General features: G+C 43.7%; 1 protein-coding gene across 5 annotated transcripts in view; it reads right to left on the bottom strand.

Moving 5' to 3' along the window:
- Positions 1 to 24,715, bottom strand: part of IKZF2 (IKAROS family zinc finger 2) — a 117,549-nt gene that overhangs the window by 42,622 nt on the left and 50,212 nt on the right. For 2 of the 5 annotated variants that reach the window (XM_053947378.1, XM_053947377.1), the window contains 2 exons: positions 12,968 to 13,234; positions 2,925 to 3,092 (listed from right to left, as the gene is read on the bottom strand). In XM_053947378.1, the coding sequence (XP_053803353.1) occupies positions 2,925 to 3,092; positions 12,968 to 13,234 (435 nt within the window). The remainder of the gene's footprint in view (positions 1 to 2,924; positions 3,093 to 12,967; positions 13,235 to 24,715) is intronic. The other 3 variants (XM_053947379.1, XM_053947380.1, XM_053947381.1) reach the window with 3 other exon arrangements.

Genomic DNA, 24,715 nt, shown 5'->3' with positions numbered 1-24,715 from the left:
GGAGGCAAAATGTAGATTGTGATGCTTAGAAACATTTTCAAACTAACAGGAAATAACATTAAAAAGCATGAACAAACATCAATCCAGAGGAAAAAAAAAAGTAATTATTTTTAAGTTACTAGTAAGTATTGGCTACTTCAGATATCTCAGAGATGCTTCATAGTTCATGTAGATACAAATAGATAGTTTCTATTTGTATCTACATTTCCTTATTTTTTTACCTTTCCTGTTGTACTGTGTGAAAACTTCACTAAGCACAGGAAGAACTGACTAAAAAGCAGCAGTGAGAAGATGTCACTGACTAAGTGGTGGCACAAGCAAAGTGCTCTGAAATCCACAAGTCAAACTAAAACTAACTGAGAAAAAAAGAGATAAGACAGAATTCTTCAATGCCTTTATTGCATAATTTGCCTTCCATAGTATTTTAAACCTTCTTGGGAAGGAGAAAAGATCAAGGGGTTTTGCTTGGGTTTTTTTTTTTTTTTTTTTAATTAACAGAACTCTTATTTAAGTAGGAAAAGAATATACATACATTAACAAAAAAGGGAATTGGTGTTGCATTTATGAAATTGTGCACCAGATTCTCAGCTGGTGCAAAACAGAAGTACTTTCCTTACTCAGAGGATGTATTCCAATCTCCATCAGCTAATGATCTGATCTAAAGAGCTTTCCTCTTACAAAAATATATTCAGACTCACCTCAATGTAGATACTAAGTGTACCAGATTGAAACTGGCTTGAAGTCTCATATTTCAAAACAGTTTTCAACCTCTTCTTTCTATATTTTATCAGATATCCTCTTTTCTTGTCAGAAATAGCAGAAGATGTAAACATTGGCAGAATCACAGAATCATCTGGGTTGAAAAAGACCTTCACTACAGCTGCTGGATCTGCTCCACCTTCCAGGCCTACATACAGACTTTGATGTGTCCTTTATGAAAGCGCAGAATGCTTGTAGAGCACACTGATATCAAACTGTTTAAAGTCCCTTGGGGACATCTACCCATCTTCTCCATGATCCAGGTGTGCATAAGCCAGCCCAGCTTGCTTACATGGCAGGGACAGACACCTTAACTTCCATGCCCATGGCCAGAGTGGCATTTCACCCTTGTGCAGGGGGATACCAGGTTTTAGGGTAGTAATCCAGGTTTTAACTCTTCACCTGTGAATGCTAAGAATTCTAAGAACTGCCTTGGAGAGTATTGTGAGAGCACTTGTCTGTTCCTGCTGGCCCTGTGCTGAGAGCTGCTGTATCTGAGTGCTTAGAGGGGTGACACTTTCTCCACTGAAAACAAAGCCTAAAATGACAAACTGAGCATGGCTAAGTCAGTTAGGGAAGGAGCTCCAGGGGAACTCGTGCCAAGCAGCTTAGGTGCCTTCTGAAAATCCCACACCTTTACATTTCATCCTCACACAAAACACAGAACCATCAGCCACGTGTTCTTCCCACAGGAAGAACAATCTCTGTCAATGACAGTATCTAGGTAACAAAATGTATATTAATATTGTGAGGTCTTCAACTGCAACATTTGTGTGTGGTAATATGGGATATGCTTTTGTCACAACTCCCTTTTTGTTTTAATTGTGAACATTTGCATTGTGTTCTGTTTTCTTTTTAAATTTCCAGTTGAAACTACAGTTATTGTCAGATGTGTGAAAATGTCACAGTTCCACAGACATTTTCCCTACTGACTTTCAGATCAAATCTAGCTTAAGCAATTCTCTCAAAGCCTAGTCCCAACTCTTGTACTCCCCTGGAAGTTGAAAGCTTTCTGTCAGCATTTTCCATCGATACAGCATCCTGCATGCTCCCAAATCTACTTGAAGAAGCTTACTAGCTTACCCTTTCCTATTGGAAATGCCAAAGCAACTCTGTATCCTAAGACCAACTCAATGCTCCTAAAACAGAAACACCTACTGAGGTGAGGCTGACTCTGAAGAAGAAATACATGTAAAGAGTCAGGAAACTCATGAAGGATTTCTGCCTGCAGTTGCACTTCCACCACTGTATTTCAGTAGTCACACATTTGCTAACACCTCAAAGAAGTTTATCTGTAATGCTGCCACTTGCAACCAGTCCAATTATCTCTGCTCATTCAACAATTAAACACACAGCCTCTTATAAATGGCCCAAACACACAAGTTGAACATTCAGGAGATACAAATACAGCAAGTTAAGATCTTACTCAGGAGTCCTGCACAGATGAGTGGATGGGCAGAATGCAGCCCCTGGTGCAGGGACAGGGACGAAAACCACAGCTGATCCCGACTGCTGGGCTCCAACACGACTACCAGCATGCAGCTATGAGACAGGTATTTCTGAACAACTTCTCAAGGAACTATAGCATGTAGACTTGATACAGACACGATCCTATGACTTAACAAGGAAAGAGAAACCCAGTCTCTCTTGAGCACCTTCAGCTTGAGGGTGAGTGCCGCGGCTGCCATGAGCTAGGACTTTACAGCAAGATCTAACTGAATCAAAAATGCAATTTAGAGGGCTTTGAGAGATGAACAAGTTTGAACTCAACCAGCATATGGCATTTATTAGATGAAGAAATGGGTATGAACTGCAAAGCTGACTTCCAAGAGCCCACAGTTATTCTTTGTGATCTCTGGAATTTCACAGCCACTTTGGGGCCCAGAATGTCAAAACAATCTGCCAGCGAAGCCGGGATACACCCAAGGAGACACTGAGAGGGAAATGTGATAGCATCAGCAGAGGAGCTCAGTTACACAAAAGGAGAGGTGTGGCTGAACCACAACTTTTCTGATTCACATCAAGGCTTTCCCAAAGTTGAGAGCTGCACTCTCTGAAGAGGATGGTACAGACCCAGAGCTACACTTTATTTTCACTACCTGCTGCACTGGGACGGTAGTGATAAAGGAAGGAAGAGGTGTGAGGAGAAGCCAAGGTGGGCTCACCAGAGTGTGTCCTGAGGTGTCCTGTGAGGGCGTCCCTCCGCCGGCAGGCGTAGCTACAGAAGGGACATTTGAACGGTTTCTCCCCAGAGTGCAACTTGATGTGCCTCAGCAGGTTCCCCTTCTGGGTAAAAGAAGCTCCACATTGGTTACAGTGGAAGGGGCGTTCACCTGGAAGGGAAGGGGAAGGGAGAGAGCTGTCAACACACATCGGAGGATGCACAGAGGCCACTTTCCCACTCTGTACCAGTGCCATTGCACATGGGTACAGTCCCCACCACCACCATCGCACGGCACTTCTAAAGGCAGAGGCCGTTTCTTTTGCACAATGGGCAAAGCCTCCAATAGTGACTTGAGGCTCTTTCCTTGAGGTGAGCAATGCTTCCTGGTTTTCTTGAAAGTTCTTCACCTCAGAGCTTCTATCCTTCATAAAAGATGAGCTCTGCTGAAAATTTAGATTCATAGCTGTGGTTTTGCAGTATTTACTTCTATGGTTTTGCACTTATTTTTAATATAGGTCCAATCCATATGAGTATTCAGAACTGATCATAACAACTGGACCTTAGCAAAGGTGTTAAGGTCTTTGGTTCAAACCAAACCTTTCGCTTGCGTTATACTTTAACTGATAACTGACAGCCCTTTTCAAAAGGCTGCTTTGCATTGCTAGAGTGACATGGAGGGCATGGATGCGAGTGAGGATCAGGGTTCCAAGCTCTGGGCAGTACTGAAAGTTGAGAAAAGTCTTATACCATTAAACTGTAAAGCAAGCAAATTTGCACTCTACATAAAACAAATTAAAAAGACTGATTTGATGAAAAACTAACAAAAACCCTAGACCTTACCCTATCACTTCATCCCATGCGTTCACACACACTCTCACACACATCCAAAGCTTATTTTTATGTTAAGCCTTCATATTTGCCTTAGCCAGTGGGGATTGGGTCCATTAAAAAACCCCACCTTTTCTTAAAAAAAATTATTTAGAGGAAAACCCCTGATGAATTCACACAGGCCTTCTGGAACATTATCAAAACCATACTCTATATCAACATTGTTGAGGACTGTCAGACAGTTCCAGCAGTCAGGCAGTCAGCTCTAATCACCTGCTTATGGCCTGCTGAGCAGATCAATTGAACACAAGCACACACCTGTGCTACCCACTTATCCAAGTGCCTTAGTGCAGCTGGACTTTAGATGATAGAATTCCAGAACAGTTTGGGTTGGAAGGGACCTTAAAGCCCATCCAGCTCGACCCCCTCCCATGGCCAGGGACACCTTCCACTATCCCGGATTGCTCCAAATCCCATCCAACCTGGCCTTGAACACTTTCAGGGATGGGACAAACACAGCTTCTCTGGGCAACCTGTGCCAGGGCCTCACTTCCCTCATAGGGAAGAATTTCTTCCATATATACCTGATTTAAATCTACCCTCTTCCAATTTAAAGCATTACCCAATGTCTACACTAAGCAGGGCCCCAGCTCAACAAGGTCTTGATCATCAGATTTCAGATATAAGCAACCTCATCCACATTTTTTAGTGTATCACCTATTATAGAATCTTGACCAAATCCTGCTGGGACCTTCTGAGTTTGAATTCAGTGGCCTGAAGCACAGACCTTGTGAAAAACAAACACATTCTGTGATCCCTCACATCTCTTCAAAGCCTTTTACAATTGCTTTAAAACAATTACTCCCTCGCTGGACAGAATGAATGCTACCTTTGTATCAAAGTAGTTCATGTGTCTGTCTAGGGTGAAGTCCAAAACACATCTGGAGATTGAAATGCAAAGAGAGGCAGGGAGAGAGCTCTTACAGATTTCCACAAGCAATTCTTGTGTTAGTGGTTCAAATCACTGCCAGGACCACGATGCTGCCAGGAGGGCAGCACAAGGTGTGCCAGTATATGCCATACTCTGCAACTTTATTTCACATGTGGGAGATGGAAATCACATCTGAGGCCGCCGCAGAGGTACTCAAGGAGCTGCTAAGGTTCCTACAGTCTCACCGAGAACATTATGGAGTAATAATAATAAAAAAAATCACAGCATAAAGCTCTTCTTCCAACACACTGAACACGAGCTCATTAGAATTGATAAAGAGTTTGTGGTTTCCCTTTCAAACTCCCACACTGTACTTAAATGATCTGATTAGCCATTATCTTCTTTTCTATCATTTCAAAATGTCCATAACAGAGATCTGTAAAGAGACTGCAGTAGAAAAATACATGGGTTTTCTTTTTTTTTTCTTTTCTGTTTTGCTTTCACTGTCTGAGAAAACAGGCAAAACCCTTTCCTTTGACACATTTCTGAGTATTCTGGAATGATAGCTTCAGTTTCAGGATGACAACATGAAAGAAGGTAGCACGTTTCTTACCAAGTCTAAAGTCTTTCCTTTTACTCCTGCTGTATTTAAAATTATGCAGTTACTGCGTTTTACCCAGTACATCACCCACTTATCTCTGACATTTTGGAGGCCACATATGAGCAGGTATTACTCCTCCAAAAACTGGCTGCTCTAGAGATGCTGAAAGCTTTCAGTCAGGAATTCAAATAGCCACTGCACCACAGTTTGATGGCAAAGACGACATGAAAACACTCACCACAAAATCACCCGTAGTCTGCTCCTCTCTTGCAACAGACAGATCCGCTCCAATAGCACACTTTACCTTAAATAACCTTTGGATCTATTTAAAGGCAGCCTGAATTCATTTCTCCTACTGGCTTCATTCTGGGTAAATAGCTGCTTTGATGTGTTTGTTACACTTTTGTCCAATCACTCGATTCCAGCTCCTTGTTTAAGCCGCAGGCTTGAGGGATGCAATTTTGGTCACACCTTCGTGCTATTGATTAGCAGCTTTTACATTTAGCACAGCTAATCTGAGAGGCCATTATCCAATAGAAGGGTGCACAGAGAAGTAACGACTGCATAGCAAGAAGATTCTCTGTTGGTTTTCCAAGAACTGTGCTGTCTGATGCCCACCCCAGATACTAGCAAACAAGCCTTTTTTATCACTTCAATGCCTTAAAAAGACTGCGTTCCAATTATTTCTCCTGCTGCCTTTTCCTGGTAGTTTTGTGAACTGTTCTCCAGAATTATTACTTACCAGTAACAACATAACAACTTTGACATCCTTATTCACCTCCCTCACTTTTCTGTGAAAACTCAGAGGTTTCATCCATAAGCTGAAATCAATCATCCTTCAAACTAAACATCCACTCACAAAACGTCTTTAAACAAAGCTTTTCTCTACATGATGACCCCTGACTGTGCTCAGAGTGTTTTTGGGAGGTGATGCTAACACAGACATACCCAGAACTATGGACCCATTAAAGGTAGCACACACGACTCCATGAGAGTAATGACAATTATAAGCACGGCGTGCTTCCTCATCACTTACAGCTAAGTATTTTCTGCTTGACTCTATGTACTTACACTGATTTAATAAAAAAAGAACTCTGCTGAAAGGCGACTTTGCAGAAGCAAGCTTTGTGCTTTTCAGCACTGGAAACTATGTGACTGCAACGTAACTACAAAAAATGTTTCGTCTACTTTAAGTGTTAAAGCTCTTCTCTATTATTGAGCTAAACCAGTGCAGAAATGCCTCCAACTCAGTGACTTTCAGAGTGGCAAGAGGGGGAGGGAGAGCCAACCAAACAAAAAAGATGTTTCTTTTCAACTCCAGATTTAGAGTCTAAAGCCAGACAAAACCAGGAATGTCTAAAACCCCTTGCTCTCCAGCAGAGGGAATTTAATTACCTAAGTTACTTCAGGAATGGACAAAGCAAGATAAGCCAGAGCAGCCAAGTATTATCTTTCCTAAAGGCTTTGTAAGAGGGGCTTGTGCCAGGGAATAATTAAATTAATAAATAAATACATCCATAGAGTTTTATCATTGTACAGTAAAACAAAATATTAATTAAAAGGTATTATTTCAATATTTACCTTGAAATTACAGTAAAATACTGGTGAAATCTCACAGTTCACTGTTTAACATGCTGTGTCTCCTCCAGGAAAACTAATAATGAATAAATAGTAATGAAATATTACTGCTCTTGAGTTACACGAATATCTGAAGTGCACAGGTTAACTTGCTCTCATGTAAACAAATCCTGAGACAAATGATGAAGTGGCCCCCTGAAGACAGGACAAACTAGACATGGGCCTTTCTTTCACAGTATCTTTCAGACATGACAGCTGGATGGAGACTTCCCTGCACGAGCTACGAGTGCTGGCTGGCTGATACAACCTGAAACCAGGCGAATGAACCGATGAACTTCCTACTAATAGACTTCACAGATGTCAAATGTTGTTTCAAAAAGCAAACCAACTCCCTTTTCTGCTTAATTGGAAGCTTCCCTGCACAACAGCACTCTTTTCCCGCCTTGGCACGGAAGTGCCGTGCAGAAGTTTCAGTATGAGTTAACCTTCTTTGAATCTCAAACCAGCGCAAAACACTGATCTTTTTGCTGCAAAGCTGAGATATTTTCTGTATTAAAACAGAAATTTGTCTGAGGATATGGAGCCCACAGACCTGGCAACCAAGGAGATTTGGATTTTCCTAGCCCTTGGCTGGTAACATTTGTCCTTTTGAAATCAAATGGGGAGTGACTCACAAATTAATGCACTGGTTCTCATTAACACAGGGTATTCCTACAGCAGCAGTCCTGCTACATAAAAACCAGGTCCAGAGGGGCTTCAGCATCTTTCCTGGTTAAATGTGTATCTGGGAACTCAACCTTTTTTGTGTGACAGATACTTTTGATATGCAAAGTACAGCTTAAGTACTTCTCAAACGGGATTTTTTCCTTTCCAGCCTCTTAATACAAAATTACTGTGCCCATGCTGCCATCAGAAAGTATTTGCTCTTACTAACAATACCGATTTTCATCCTTCCACAATAGACTTTTTGTTAATATTAATTTTGTTAAAATGGAACATTTCTCCCAATCCATCAGATGCTGCAGATGCTGCGATTCTGCTCTGTCCCAGAACACAAGAGAATTATCAGCAGTGCTCCCAACACAGTGACAGCAGTCAGCTCCAACCTGCATTTACCCAAGTGAGACACAAAGCAGCAGACTTTGCTCTATTTCTCTGTTTGTTATTCCAGGGACCATAATTACCTCCTTACTGTTCTGATTCATTCAACAGCCTGCACATCACACGAAATCAGTGATTTTAGTAGGGTTTTTTTTTTTTTTGGAAAAAACCTGCTTCCCGATAGGGCAGTTTATTATAAAACAGCAATGACAAATCTCTTGTGAAAAATTCCTGGGAAATCCTGGGTGATTTCCAATTGTCCTCTGCAAAATTTATGACTGCATCCTTAAGACAGAGAAATCTTATAAGTGAACTTGGCAAAACTATCAGAAGAATTTAGTTATTGAGAACTGTAAGTGAAACACATCCTTCTGCCCAGAGCAATTTCAAAAATCTCAGCTTCCCTTCCTTATGCTTAAGTTGGAAAAGAGATGACTTTTCAGAAAGTTAGACTTCAGAACCTAAGTAGAAAACTGGACTTTAAGAAATTTAGCCTTAAATTTTTTGATTCAGTGCCAAATTTATTAACATTGCAAAAGGCAGGAAGGCTGCAGTAGGTTACAAATTAGAAATTAAACCAAAAAAACCCTTTCTGCCAGCAAAATGAGAGAGGCAGTCCAGTGGAGTTCATCAAAACGTGTTTATATGACCATTTGTTTAAATTTGCTCCTGGTTAGCTGCTTAGGCACACAAGCTTTTTATATGGAACAACACAACTGGGTTTTTCCTCATTTATTACTTCTGTCCTAAAAACTTGAACTCTGCATGGGAAAAAAAAAGTTAAATTGCATTCAGAGTTCCAGGGTTCATAAGTTCAATTGTAATGCTAAGGGTGCTAAAGCAGAGGCTGAACATCCCCTCATGGGCACACAACTCATTTCACTGACGTAAGGTATCAGACTGTTTGTGGAGTCCAAGCAAAGATCTGAGACTGTCCTGTAGCTAACACCCCAAAAAAAGCCTAAAAGCAACATACCAGCAGCCCAAAGTAAGAGTGGGGCAAGGCTGACATCCCCACTGCCTCTGCCCAGCCTGTGCTTTGCTGCATCCACACAGAGAAAGCATTTAACCTCTGTGCTTCATAAAACAATGAGGACGAGAAGCTGTGGAAGCCCAGGCTCCAGAGGTGTCCAAGGCCAGGCTGGATGGGGCTTGGAGCAACCTGGGCTTGTGTAAGGTGTCCCTACCCATGGCAGGGGGTGGAATGGGATGAGCTTTAAGGTCCCTTCCCACCCAAATCATTCCACGATTCTATGATACCAGCCTTCCCTTAGAAATAAAAAACATTTCTGTCCTGGTTCAGTCAACCTAGGACAATTTCAAAATCTAGAAGTGAACTGGATAAGGGACTGGATGTTATAGCAGAGAAAAAAAAATTAAAAAGGGTCACAATTGACAGCAAAAGGGAGAACAACATGTGGACCTTGCAGAGCACAGAAGTATCAGCACAGCCTATAGCAGAATATGGGTCCTGCTTTACCAGAAACAAGGAGCAAGGAAATTTCAGTTCGGACCCACAGCAGAAAACATAAAGAGGTGAGAAATCACGGAGGTTCCTTCTCATGATCTCAGAAAACCTAGATGATTTGCTTCTTCTCCTTCCCCCTCTTCCCTCTCCATCCCTAAGAACAAATCTCTGGAGTATCCAATGGCAATATGACAAAGTAATCTCAGGCAGTAACAAAAAACTGATAGAGATCCTGCAACTTGAGGAATATGCTGGGGAGTATGAAATTTGGACCAAAAGAACACAGTATAGGAAAAGAGGGAAATAAATCCAGCTCCTGCTATTTCTCTGACACAAGGATGTGGCACATGAGGGAGGGGGTTACCCTGCTCACTAATGCAGGGATTGCATCACACTTAATTCCCACACCAAGCATTTTATTTATTTTCTGTCAGCAATGACAAATAAATAGAAAGGCCTTCTCCTGGTGCCCAGGCAGAGTACAAAACCACTTCACCTCAATTATCAGTTTTTCAGAGAAATGCTGTGTTTGGCACAATCAGCAGTGCCACAGGCCCGGTGATGGAGGGGCCGCAGACCAGAGCATCACTTGGACCACGATCTGAGGGATGAATGGGCAATCCCCAGCTTGGTCTATCACAGGAAGGGGTGACTGCACACCAGGATCAGAGATAGGACACTGAGCTCACCTACTCTGGCCTCATCCATGACACAGATTATTTTCCCCATGCCTGTATCTGTTTGACTGAACTACCATAATCTGGCAGGGAAGACAACTGCTCTTCAGGAACAAAGGAATAATGGCTGAAGAAATGCCCCTCTCTGTGCATAGCACAGCCAGAGCCCACAGCACAGCTTCTTGCCAAGACTCGATCCCCTGTGCAAAGAAAGCTGCACTCATCCCAGCACACACACAAATTACAGCTTCTGCTATGGACCACAGCATTTTGGGTGATTTTACATAAAATGCTGACAGGTTTTCGGGGAAGGGAAAAGCACTTCAGTTTTTGCCAATGCAAACAACTGGCCAGATCTGGTTGTGTGCAGTTAAAGAGGAGAGTAAAGCAGGATTCAGCTCCCAAAACATACTTAAATTGGCTCTGAGAGGTAGGGACGTACATGCCGGTTGGATTAGCTGATAAAGAATGTCATCTGTTTCCACTCACTAGGGACAACCTCCCTTCTCTCCACCATTCTCCCTTGGGCTGCAAAACCAGACTACCCACAGGTCAGGGCTCATTCCAGAGCTGGGGCCAGCCCATCACGCCCGGCTGCTGAGGAAGTGGCAATATATTTTAAAATACTGCACTTTACAAGATAGATACCAGCAGTATGTTAAAAATATATCTCAAAATCCAGGATGTGGAAATCCAAGCAAACTTCTCCTTCTGTTGTGGACAGCAAAGTAGCAGCATGTATTAAAAAACAAACAAACAAAGTGGAGGGAAAAAAAATTCTCTGCAAAATTTGCCAACTGGTTTACCGAGAACAGAGCACCGAGCTGCGCATTAAAAGAAATGCCATTTCTATATGCTTGAAATCATCTGTATAGAACAGCACATCCCAGCTCCTCTGCTCTGATGGGAAAAGAGTCAGAGCTCTCTGAGGAACCAGCAGTAGCCCGAAGGAAAAAGCTACCAGTTATGCAATTGCTGCCCATGCACCCGCAGACGGCCGTCTTGCCCGCGCACAGAGGAGATTTTGTTTCTTTCACTTTAAATTTACACATCTTTCTTTTAACATGAAAAAGGCAGCTTGCCTGTATTTAAAAGATGCACCAGCTATTTAGTATCTCAGAAATGCAGACCATTTAATTAAGTACCTAAATCTAAATTTAGCACAGCTAGTTTAGCTGCTCGAGTTCAAATACATGGACTCTGATGCACCTACAATACATATGCTCAGATACATGCAAGCACCAGTGAAAACTTTTTGGGAGGTTGAAAGCTGGAGACTCAGTCTGGTACATTCTTGTTTCTCTTTCCCTCTTCTAGTAACAGCACGTCAAATTGTTAATCAAGGTTTTGATTCTCCAGCTAATGCTTTTCCCCTCTCGTAATTCCTGTCTAAAATCATGAGTACATCATAAACGGTACTGCCATGCTTTGCATTACACACTTAGGTCAAGTTTTTATCAATACAACTCATATACAGGAGATTAACTATGTAATATATATTTATTATTCCTCTGTACAGAAATTCTATTGATTTCTTACTCATCAAGAGCACACTACTGGACTACAAACTACCAAGTTTACAAAGGGATTACACAGTCTTTCTTACTCTACTCTAAAACTCCACCTTTCTTTTTATATTTTCACAGATCTCAGCCAGTGTGAGTCTCTCACCCCATTAAATAATAGCAAAAATAAAAAACAAACTATCCAAAAACTACAAACAACAAACACCTGCTGAGGCTCCACCACAAAAACCTGTGCTTAACCTTAATAAGATTTAAGTGTGCATCCAAACTTAAGCGTATCTTGAAGCCCTTCAGGTGACTTACATGTGCTTAAATCTCATAAAAGTTAAGCACAAGCTTAAGCGCTTTTTTGAATCAAAGGTAGACTGCTGCAAGACTACAGAACATCATCTTCTGGCACCATCTGTACTTCTGTTGGAGGTGACTATTGCTCCCACCTGAGGAGTGGGCAGCACAGGGGAGTGAGTACCAGCTTCCTGGGCACACCATTTTTCCACATTAGCCATAAGTCCCCTGAAATACCCCAGTTTAAGCTCAGGGCCTCATTTTTCAAACCACAAAGATCCGCCCAATCAGCATACTGCAGAAGTTTGCTTTGCCTCTTAAATTCTCAAACCGACAAGCCTGTTGTTTAAAAATAATAAAAATACAAGTGCTGGGAAAAAACATAATTTTAAAATAATAATTTAAAAATAATAAAAATACAAGTGCTGGGACCAAGCACTGAAACTTTCCTCCAGAATGGTACTGAGACAGTGTGAGGGAGCCAGGGCAGAGTTCAGCTGAGGTCTCCCGGAGGAAGCTGGCACACAGTGAGCAGCAAGCCCACCCTGGCATCAGGATCACTGGGTAATGAGTGTCCCCTCCAGGGTTTGCTCGCCCCAGGCCCAGCCACTTCCAAAAGAAGTGTGAGATTCCCAGGAAGCTGCTGGTCTTGTCCACCTGTGAGCACCTCCAATGGAAGAACATCTAAGACTCCTCTTAAAGGCTCAAAAGCTTTGCACTGCACAGACACGAACAACACGACCCACCCGACGCCATGCCAGAGAATGACTCCCACCACCTTGCTCTAGTCAAGAACGGTAAGAAAAGCAATTTCCAGACTTCTGCACTGTTTTTAGGTACAAAAGGCTGGAAATCAAAGAAAAGGAAGCACCGTGCTTGCCAGCAAGAGAGCAGCACCAGAGTTTGGAAAGCAGGAAGAAAAACAAAACCAGTGAAGCCCATTTCCCCCCCCCCCCCCCAGCCTCCTGCTACCCCAAGAATGAAAAGAGAAGAGATAAGAGTTGTCAGGTAACATCAACATCGCCACAGATTTTCTTTCAGCTGCTTACCAGTGTGGCTCCTTTTATGTACCATTAGCACATTGGGCCCAATGCAAACCATGCCACAGACGTCACATTTCAGTTTACCATTCGGAAGCCGGATTCCTCCCTCGCTTGATAGCTCCTGCATTTTTCTGTTATCCACCATCTCGTTACTCCCAATGAAGGGATCTTCCAGGCTGCTTCCTCCATCGTGAGCTCTGATAATATCTTCATGAATCAGGGGCTTCCTGTCAAATTCCTCATCACTTTGCATTTCTAGCTTTACTGAATTTGCTGAAATTAAGAAAAAAAAAAAAAAAGAAGTTAAGCCCATGTATTTTCCGCACTCCCAACTACTAATACCATGATAAACTTTTTACTGTTATCAATATTAAATCACAGCCTTGAAGCTCAAACCATCATGAGTCTCATGGTGATGATGGCATCACAAGTTAAAACTGCCTATTTCTTTAAGCTTTTGGTTTGTTTTGGTTTTTTTTTTCCAATTCCTAATTTCTATCTCTATTTTAAATCTTAAGAACTCGGGTACAGTGTGACCCAGACACCTGCCAAAAGTTGCAGAGATGCAGCAGGATTAAGAACCAACCTCCTGCTTCTCAACTTGAACCATGAGAGTTGCCTTCTTCTCAAGGAGCCAAAGCTACAGGAGCAAAGGCCAAAGCCAGAGCTGCTCTTTCCAGGCCTCTCCTGCCCAGTGCCCCAAGAGGCAAGGTTCCCAAAGGCACAGCACAAGGAAACAAAGCAGGACTGCTCCAAACGCAAAGATCTAGTGAAGCCAGGCTTGTGGGCTGTGCCAGTAATCTCCCAATCACCCTGCCTGCACAGACAGGTTCCCTGATGGAGGGGAGACCAGTCTCAGGATGAGCCTCCAGTGCTTTTTTGCTCCCACCTTCTGATTCACGCCAATGGGACACTGCCAAGGCAAACAGGGCTGCAGCGAAGCCTACACTGCTGGATTATTTATATTTGCAAGCGAAATACGTGCAGTTGAAGAACTTTCACATCTGCCTGGCAAGACTGGCAGGCTCACTGCTGATTTCTGAGATCCTCAGGTGACAGGATAAACCTCCTCTAACCATTGAGATCTTGTGGGATCAGCAAGTCTTTAAAGGAAACAAATGTACTGGGATTGTCACAAAGGGGTGTCAGTGCAGGGGTGTTTTAATCACCAAATGCCCCCATTTTAAGGCCTCAACAGTTGGTCAAACCTGCTGAAAGGCCCGTCCCAGAGTCAGAGCCTCCATCCACAGTGTCAGCCAGAAGGCAAGCCCACGTGTCTGCTTCCCTAAGCCTTGATCCTGCTGAGGGGTTTAACAAGGAGGTGATTCAGCCTTCATATCTAAGCAGTCTTTGACCTCTGTACTAAGGCCATTGGCACGAGTGCCAAAGACTGCAGCGGACCTGGAGCACAAATCTGCGCCCTGGGCCTGCCCGGCATCACCAAACTGGCCACATGTACTCCTTGGCAATTGCCAAGGGGTCCCCATCCACGAACCCAATGACAGAATTTTAAGTAAACTCTGAGGCATCACAGTTTCAAACAGCTGGCCTGGAAATGTCAGAAGAAAAAATTCTACTATTTAGAGTTCCTCCTTCATCTTCCCTTCTTCCCCTCCCAGAAAACACAGGGTTCAGAGACTGATGTTGACACTGCAATTCTAAATCACTGATGTTACTACCAGGGAAAGTATAATGAACAGAGTAAAGGAACCAGAGACCAAGCAATGGTAAGATGTTTCTTTGTAATCATAAAACTGTTGAAACGTCTTCCACTACTCATCAAAGCACTAATGGGAGCTAAGAAATGAAAAGAAAGTACTATTATGGCAAAGCCCATCCAGAGCAAGGACACTGCTGCATCAGATCACAACAGACCAGTATCAGCACAGGCACCACCATCCAAATGGTCTGTAACTACAAAACATTTGAGTGCATCACTTACAGAAGGGAATTGAAATTTTTGTTGCCACAGAGATGCATTTGTTGTTAAAAGAGTAAACAACAGCCCAAACTGAGAGGTCAGCTAGGATGTGGCCCCAGGCAGTGCCCTGGCGTAGAAACAGGTCAAGAGGAGGCAGTTTGCATGGGGCAGCAGGAGAGGACTGGCCCCAGCAGGGCAGCAAGAGAAGCCATGGGAAGCCATCCTGCCCTGGTGCCAAGCCCAAGTGGCACAGCCAGCAGCCTTCTGACCGGGAGGATCTACCCTTGTGGAGGGGCTGAGCAGAAAGGAGGAAGAGCAGGAGCTCTGGCAGCTCCGTGGGCTGTCAGGGAGAGAGCTGAGGTCCCAGACCCACCTCCCCATGGAAAGCACACACTGGTGATTTATGGACAGCCACCTTTCAGAGCGAAGGAATGGCAGTTCCCTCTAATAATAGCAGCCTTTCGGGGCATTCAGCAAGTCTGAGAATGAAGCCCAAAGAAACGGTTCGCTGGCTTTAGGAGCAGGATTTAATACACTCGGCCACACAAGTAGCTACAGCAGAGCCAGAAATAGTGCCCAGGGCTCCTCATCTAAAACCCCAGGTTGCTGCCACGAGCCTGCACACTGTCCTGGCACAGTCCTGCACAAAATATCCAAAAACCACATAATAACTGTGCATGTACTCACAAGAGAAAGTCTTGGATCTTATGTGTCTTCTTACATACATAAATTTTTGTCTGTTTCTCTGATTTGGAGTAATAAACTCTGGAATGCAATTAGTGCTGAGCACCACGACTTCCCATTCACAGCTGCGGAGCTCTGCCTGCTCAGCACACATGAGAACAAGGCTGGCAGAGCTTACAAATGGGAAGACCACTTACTTTATCTTCCTTCCCCTAGCACTTCTTTCTGCTGAATGATGCTTTCATGCAACAGGATAAGCAGCACAACCAAGCGGCGCGAGCCGTTTGTTGAAGCACAGCCTCCCCACGCACACCGAGCTCACAAAGCCCAAAGAATTCAAGCTACATCCTTCAAAACATCCCAGCTATTCCATGAGCAGTGCAGGCTGCTTGCTCTTCCTCCTTCCCTCACCCTCATGCACACGGAGCACTGCCACTGCCATTTTCAGAAACCCTTTGGTAGCTGCAGAAAAGTTTCCTCCAGCTGGGACCAGGTCTCCAAGGAGGGGATGTATTAGGCTGTGTGGCAGCTTGCAAACAAACAGGCACTTAAATTGCATATAGTTTGTTTTCTCTGTTCTCAGCCAGCCTCAGAAGCTGCAATCATTTAGTAGTGGCATTGTCTTTGTTTTCACCTACAGCACTGAGGGTGCACAATGAACTCTGCTGCAAAGGAAAAATGAATGTTCAAGGGATGTTGATGGCTATCCTGCATCATAGACAAGGCCCCACATCAAATTTCACCCTGTGTTCCCTTGCTTTTCTTGTTCACATGCTTGATAAAAGCATAAACAAGTAAATGGATTTTGTTGGGGTTTTTTAAAGTTTTTGGGACATTCCTAAAAAAAAAAAAATGACAGCAAAAGAGACAGCAGGGATAAAACTGTAATCCAGCTCACTGCAAAAGCATGAATTTGAAGTCAAACCATTTCCCTCCAGCTAATACACGTTCCTTCTATTTTTTCCAGTCCAGCAAAACACCTTGTGGGGAAAAACATATGACAAGCACAACAAAGCTTCTACCTGGGAATACAAAGCTAATGGCAGGTATTTGCCAGTCCACACATTCAAGTTGCTTTCTTTTTAATTTATTTTTTGGGTTGTTTGGTTGGTTGTTTTTTTCCCTTTTTGTTCAGCACATAAATCAGCTGATCCTGAATCACACTTTTTCCTGAGTGGCCAAATTGAATACAATTATTGTTAATGTCTCATAAGTGCCAATTAAACTCCAATTCCCTGTTAAACAGTTTCCTGGGAAATTTTCAGTATAAAAATATTTCCTTCACCCACAAATTATTGTGGCTACAAAACAGAAGTTGGAAGATTCACCTAAAAAAAACATTCCTGGTATTTCATCCTCTGTCATGGAATGTTCTTCCCACAAAAGTGAGATGGAGGAAAAAAAAACCCCTTCCGTCTTGCTGAGAGATTTGATCCTCAGGTGGAGCTTAAATTAAAGCACTGGACATCTTCTTAAGCAAGCAACAAGAGCGCAATTCCCACTAAGAAACAAAATTCCTCCTGTCCAACACACCAGGGAGAAGGCAGCAGGAATTCTGTCTCCTCCACTGTCTGCTGTCCTAGGTCAATGCTTATTTTATCTGTGGCCTTGGAAAGCCAGGCTGGCCGCTGTCACTGAGGGTTTGTGGTCTCCAGCTGGAGGTTGGCCTTTCCTGGCAGCAGCCATGCACCACCAGCCCCTTCCTGCTGCCCCTGGAGCAGCAGCAAGTCAAGCCAGACCCCTCAAGGCCTCCCACACCTCTTCCCCCATCGCCCTTTCTCTCACCAGCAGGAAACAAAGCTTTGGCCCAGCTTCAGATATTCATCCTTGAGGAGGCAAAATTCAAACCTGCCGCCCCCGAGGAGCCTTGGATGGCTCCGTGGGCGAACACAGCGAAGGACATCCACAGACACAATGTGTTCCCTATCCAAAGGGGCCAGAGAGTGGGTGCCAGGTGGGGCACCAGCAATCCCAGGGTCTGCTCCAGCTTCCCTGTCCAGAACACAACAAAAAGCAGCATTCAAAGCCCAGATGATGTGTCTGTCTTTACACCCAGATGCAAAGAAATTATGAAATTGTTACTTCCCTCTACCTACAGCAGCACAATGACAGGCAGCTACAGCACAGCCTTGTGCACATTGTCCTGTCAGTGGTCAGTGACACTGTCTATTTTAATCGTGCACTTCTCCTAGGCAGCGGATTAATGACATTGCTAATTGGCAGCTACAGACAAACAGAAAATGACCCACTTTCTAACAGGTTTTGAACCCAATTCTTACACATCACAAGGCTTGGAGTTGGTGTGTCCCTATACTATTAAACTCCCTGTTTCTACACTATCAAAGGCACTCAGCAAGGGTAAGTGTAATACAATTAATTTTAAGAACCGGCATGGCAAACCGATGAGTGTTTTGTAAGATGAAAATTAAAGGAAGAAGGGGGAGAACCCTTCTATCTTGATGGATTTTGAAAGTTCAAGGTAGGGAATGCCAGAAGTTGGAAACAATGATCCCTGGCTCTTGTTCAATCTAAGAGCACTCTGGTAGCAAAAAGGGTCCTTAAAGAGGGTGTTTACATCACTCCAGAAGTGTAGTGAGACTTTAATGCATGTTCAAACACACTTTCCTCCTGAAATAGTACAAAATAGTCTTGAGTGAAAGAAAACTTAATCTTTGAGTTTCTTGTTGCTGATAGAATTTGGGCCTTAGTTAACGACTCTTTTCAAGTTTATTTCAGCTTAATTGTGAGCTATTAAATGTGTAAACAAGGGAGCACCAGCAAGTCTCCCCTTTTTAAAAAGGCACACACACAAGGGGTGAGAATGCCAGCCAAGCAGCGGCAGAACAGGGCACAGAATCAGCTCTGTTGTCACCTCATAGCCACAAAGTACTTAGTTAACAGGTTGACATTAAAAAACAAATAGCTTTAGCAAATACTATTTAGTTCCTGAGAAATGAGCAGGTACCTGAGGAACAGGTATCACTCCAAAGCTGTGATGCTGAGGAATAAGCACAGTGAGATCTGCTCAAGGCACCAGCAGCACATCTGCTGCTCAGGAGAAAGGACGACATTTCTTCAATGGCACCTGTGGGCAGTGCTGTCCTTCCAACACTGGAACGGAAGACGTTTCAGTCAAGAGTCAGAAATGTGTATTTCAAAGGAGCCAGTTTTGCTTTCACAGTAGATTGAAGCTTTCTGGAGGTTTAGAGAGAAGTAAAGCTGAATCTGGATGGAACAAATGAGGGTGAATGTCACCTGCAAAAGAGGGAAATTACCCAACTCTTTTCTTGACTCAAGTACCAAAATGTAAGATCACGGACATTCCCAATGCTGGATATCAAATTTCTTTATTGAGAGCTCTAAAGATTTAGCTTTTGGCCACCGAACCAGGGCGACGGTAGATGGTGATACCATCTTGTCATGAGTGACCTCTGCAGGGTTCTGTTCATTCACAACAGTTCAATCAAACCAAATAGTTCACAACTAATAAAAAAGAGAAAGGAATGTTTCAGAAACTTTGTGCCGAGTCCTTTTCTGCATGCCACAAACGGGATTCTTCAAGCCCACAAGGAGGTGCTTAATGCGCCAGAAATTCAGTGAGAACTGATCGGCTTATTTAGGGATCCTTAGAAATTTTTAGTTTTCACATTGAAGAATCTCAGTTTAAGCCTGCTACCTCTGAAGTCAATTTAAACTCTCACTAAATGCAACAGAAGACTTATTTCTTGTCTTCTGGAGGTGGTATGTGCAGTAAGTGTAGACTAACAGGTCTGTTACACCCAAGTTTAGCTTAAATTAGGATGCTGTTGCATGGCTAAGCCAAGCTTCAGTCAGGTTTTAGCTGACACAAACTGTGGTTGCCATCCTCCCTCAGTCCCCACCCCTTCCATCTTTTATACTGGCACCAGTGATCATGGAACTGGGTGCTACACCAATCTGGTTGAAAACCAGTCTTCCTGAGAAAAATCAACCCTTTTCAGCTGCATCAGGCTCCTGACCAGGCGCACTGTGCCAACACAACAACCAGCTTTGGCTCACGTGGAGCAGCACCCCGATGTCACCACACACTTTCAGCAGCAATGGTTCTAAATCACCAGGTGGCTTCTCCCAACGCAGGTCTCCATGGCCAGACACAAGGAATGAAGACTACAGCATTAAAATGCATGAAACAACTTTTAAGCTCAAATGGCCATACAAGCTTATGCAAATATGAAGCTGAAAAGACCACAGTTAAAGATGGAAGGGCTCTGATTTAAGCAAACGGCATCCCGGCAAGAGCAGCATTAAGAGCTGAGATATCTTTTTTATCACAGGGCCCAATTTTGATGGTTTCAGTAACACACATGCCAGAAATGTTTTGAGCCAGCAATCCTTCCAGTCTCCCACAAGGTCAAATTCAGTGAGATTCCTGCTGAAGTCCAAAGGCTGGGACACTGAGTAAGGAGTTCCCTGGCATAAGTAAACATGGCAGTACCTAGCCCAGAATCTTCCCCAGATGCCCAGCCTTCAGGCATGACTGTTTGCTCACCACAAGTCACCCATGCTGCATACCTCCATCTGGCAAGAGTATGAAATCCTAATTGAATATATATGATTGCTCAGTGTCGCAAGATTCCTCTCCAGAAAGACCTCAGGCCAAATTTCACCCACAAATGCATCTACGCAAGCGGCACTTACACAAGCCGGAGTCGTGTATTCATATCCCAGGGTAGGAAAAGTACTCCTGATGACCCAGCCTCCCCCTCCCTTTGTGCCTGTACTTACAAAGCAATATAGTGCAACAAATATTGTGCTTAACATAACACAAGGTTTCTGCCAATTCCCCATAGATGCAAGGAAGAGTTTGCCTTTCCCATTCCCCCATCCCTTCTGCAGGGCCAGAACCTGATCCCTATGCAAGGTGAGTGAACACAGCAGGACCATGCTCCTAGCTGCTGCCCCCTCTACAGATGCTCAAGCTAACTCAGATGATAGTCTGGGACTCAGATTTTTCCCTAATGTCAAACTAGGAGCAATTGTTGGATGTATCTTTATATCCAATGTATTGTTCTGCCTTTTTTTTTTTTCCCCCTTATTTTTTCTTTTTTGATGGGGTGAGAGGCAGCAGGATGTTTCTTTTTTCTCTCCTTTTGCTGTTGTACAAGACATGGCTTTTTGGAGCAATGTCATCTGGCAAACTCTGTCTTTACACAGACCTGCCCAGCCCTTGTGCTCCCCTGCTCTCCTCCTGCATGCTGCAGCCATTGGGACTTTGTGTGAATGATTTCCCACTTGTTTCCGAGGGGCAGGTGATGCTGGGGGCAGCGGTGCCCAGCAGGTGCTCTCCAGGGCCCCCTCCATTGTGCAGTTCCATGTCACAGGGGCTGTGCAGTGCAGGAGGCAGGTTTGGTGCTGTGGGTGGTCTCCCACTGCCTTTCCCTTGCCGACCGAAAGCGTCTCTTACTGTCTGCACCATGTACGTTAAATACTGTCAGTCTCCTCTCCTACCACAGCTCTTCTTTACTTCAGTAGAGCTATTTCTGATGCACACAGAAAAGCAGAGAGAGAAGGAAAAATAAAGGCTCAGTCCCTGTAGTGAACCACGCTGTCTCTCAAAACATGAAGCCATGAACACTTTTTTAAGCCCAGTTCAGATTCTAATGGGGGAGCAGAAGAAACACTTGTTGAGGGGTGACACAACATTCACCCCTAAAGGCTGCTGAGCGCTCTATATGGTACAAAAAGTAGAAGTTTGTAATGGAAAATGCTGACATACTACAGCTATATATGGATCATCCCTTATAAACAAAAATAAAGTGATTGATAACATCCATTTGAAGAGACCAAAACCCTATTGGCTCACTCATGGTTGTCTCTGCTTAAAAAGTGCAGGACTTCCTAAAATGCTTTCCAGCATACACAAAGGGTCATAATTGTAACAGTAATGATTATTTCATTTATAAGGAATTTTCCATTAGGAATCTACACTATATTTGAAAATACACCTGAAGAAATTGTTTGAAGCCAGTGGAATCACTTCTCTGGGTCAGGACCTTGCTTCATTTTCTGGCATTTTTACCGCTAAAGACATTATCTTAAATCAGTGAAAGGCTTTCATTACCAAGTTATACATCATCATTCACAGCTTTCAGGAAAAGTTTTATTTATTTCTCATTATATAAACTCTAAATCATCTTAATGCAACCTGACCTAGCCATGTCCTCCTCCTCTAAATAAGGCACCTCCCCAACTCATCAACCCATGGAAAATTATAGGATAAGCACCTGCCACAAAAATATTTTCTGTCTTTGTCACTATATTGTAAAAAGCAGACGAACAACAAAACCTGTTTTTGTTTGAGCCCAAGCCTTGTCTGCACCCTGGGAGGCAGGTGGCTGCTGCAAAGCAATGGGCAGGTCCCCAGGTCCATGTGCAGCCCTGGATCTCTGCAAACGCCTGAGCACAGGGATTTCTCCCCGTGCACCTCACAGCCACCGCTGCGCTGGAGTCCTGCGCGACTCCAAAGGGAAAGCAGCTCTGCCTAGCCACAGTATGACTACACAATGTTCAAGGAGACCTCTTAAAAGCCAGTGTCTATGTAAATGCTGACTTCTGTCAGCGTGGTGCTGCCTTGAAACATGTATTTTTACCTGAGGCAGCTAAAGAAAAAAAATATTCTATGTCCTTACATGGTTTATTTTTTAATTATTTGAGATGGAAGGTGAGGATGAGGATTTAGGGATCTGGAAATACCTGCTCACAGTTCAGAGATCCCAGCAGTACTGAGTTCAGCCCATTAAGGCAGAACTTAGAGCATAAAAATTCACCCACATCTCAAGATGCACATGAAAGGGCTGCTCCAAGAACCACTTATGGTATGTTACAAGGATGGCAGCATCTGGCTTAGTCCCTTAACTTTTCCACATGTAAAGGACAGTAGAGTTTATAGTCATTTTCTGTTTTTGTAAGTCACTTCAAGAATCCAAATCTGTTTAAACTCAAATTTTAATATACTAAAAACAGGGGGAGGGTATCTCTGCTGCCTCCTTCCCACAACTTAAAACACACCAGCTATTAAAGCAGCAAGACATTTAAATGACTATTCATTCTGATTTTTTTTTAAAGCAGTGCTAGGCTTTCACCTGTATCATTATTATGTAGGCAGTGACAGATGGCAATGGAAAAATATAAAATAACTCTTAGAGTATTAACTTTTTTCAGTACCGTATGTGTCAGATTCTTTAGCATAAATAAATGGCATTACACAGTCTCATTAAATCTATACATCTGTGTAGTAACTTGCAATTTATGGATATTTTCTGACACAATGTTCAAACCAACAGGTTTAGCTCACATGTTTCTTTTCTCACCATGCCATCTCCAAGTCACCAGAAAAGCAAACAAAAGCAAAACCCTACACTAAAGATTCCTGAAGAACTCTATAAAGAAGATTTGCTATTCATCATCTACACACGTTGAAGGGAATGAGAAGGGAAGAGGGTAGTGGGATCATGGAAGAAAGGGGATGGAGAGAGTTGGCAAGTAAAACACGTAATTAGGCACCTAAAATTTACATCTTTAATAAGTAAGGAATGACTCCCCAAGTTAGATTAAAACAATAGGACACGAACAGGAACATTTTCTCCTATTGCCCACTGAAGCACAAAAAGCCCCCCCCCCATTTTCACCAGAGCACCCAGGAGCCCTGAGCAGATGCCCCATGGACTGCAGTGCCCAGACAGAGCAGGGACTGCAGGGCTGGAGGCTGAGGTGGAACAGCTCAGGCTGCTGAGGAGCTCAGGCCATCACCAAGCACATGGAAAGGTGCCGTCAGTGCCTTTGAGCACCACTCACCGTTACCCAGGGGAATCAGGAAGTTAGAGACATACAGCTGCGTACACTGAAACACCTGATACTTCCTCAGGCCTTTCCCAAACGTGTCCCATAAACTCAGCTGCTCCATGGGAGCCACGTGTCCAACCAGCCCACAGAGCCACACATACAGGCTCTGGTGGATGGTGGAAGGAGTTCTGGCTTCTGCAAGAAGCAAGGGTTACAGGGGGACAGCAAGGACACTGCACCTCCTGGGACACAGAGCCCTGAGGGTGGAGGGATGGCAGGAGAGGGCTGGCTTGTACACACCAGCCTACTCCTGAGAGCACTCCTAAGCTCCCCTTCATTCATCCTTGAACAGGAGTGGGGCAGCTGTGAGGACATCACAGCTGCTCTAATCCCAGTTAAAAAGACTCTTTTTGGGCAATAAGTTGTGCTTGGGAACTCTCCCTTTAACACAAGAGCCCGCTGGTCCAGGCTGGTGGAACAGGATGCAGCACCACTTGCTGTTACCAAACATTTATTAAAGATGTCAACAAAAGATAAAAATCTGTAAATAGAGCTGCAGTCACAGAACACAGAGACCAGTAGCCCTGCAACCTCAGTCCCCATGGCTGTGGTTCAATAGTTACCTCCCCTTTCAACTCCTTTGGAGATGTTCTCCCAAGAGCTGCAAAGGATCTGGGGAGCTGTTCACTGAGTATCAATGAACACTCCTGCCCGAACACCAAGTCACACCTTAGACAAACTCAAACCCAGGTGACACATTACCAGTGGAAAGATGAAATCTGGCATTAGCAGCAATTCCTGCACGTCACACCCTTTTGTCTGCTTGGGTAAAGGATCTGTTGGGAGCTATTTACGGACTGGCTCTTTTCCTCTAGGAGGAGCTGGTATTTCTGCCTAAAATTAAGATGGCTTGACACTTCCTACGATGAGGCCCTGTTTTTTACTTGCTTATCACTTTGCCAAAAACAAGTTAGGCTGAAATGTATAGACAATATTTTAACTTTGTGAGTGTGTGTGAAACTGCAAATCAAAACAGTTGAACTGGCTCTGACCAGTTCAGAGAAACCACTACCCCTGGTTCTTAGTGTTCAGGTCAGATGACCCACAATCAACCAAAATAACAAATCCTGCTTTCCTATGGATTTGTACCCACAGCCTCGTTCAAGCCCTCTTTTCTTCCAGGAAGTGCAATTTGGGTGCCTGCTGCCAAACAGAATGAGCACTTCTAAGTTCCACTTGCCTTTCCCCTCACTAATGAGGATCAGCAATCCCAAAAGATTCCCTGACCATGCAACTTCATCTCATGGGTACACCTCTACTGCGTCAGT

The sequence above is a fragment of the Vidua chalybeata genome, chromosome 7 (genome assembly GCF_026979565.1).
Source record: "Vidua chalybeata isolate OUT-0048 chromosome 7, bVidCha1 merged haplotype, whole genome shotgun sequence".
Taxonomy (NCBI): domain Eukaryota; kingdom Metazoa; phylum Chordata; class Aves; order Passeriformes; family Viduidae; genus Vidua; species Vidua chalybeata.
The sequence above is the reverse complement of the archived record's forward strand: the minus strand, read 5'-3'. Positions and strand labels throughout refer to the sequence as shown.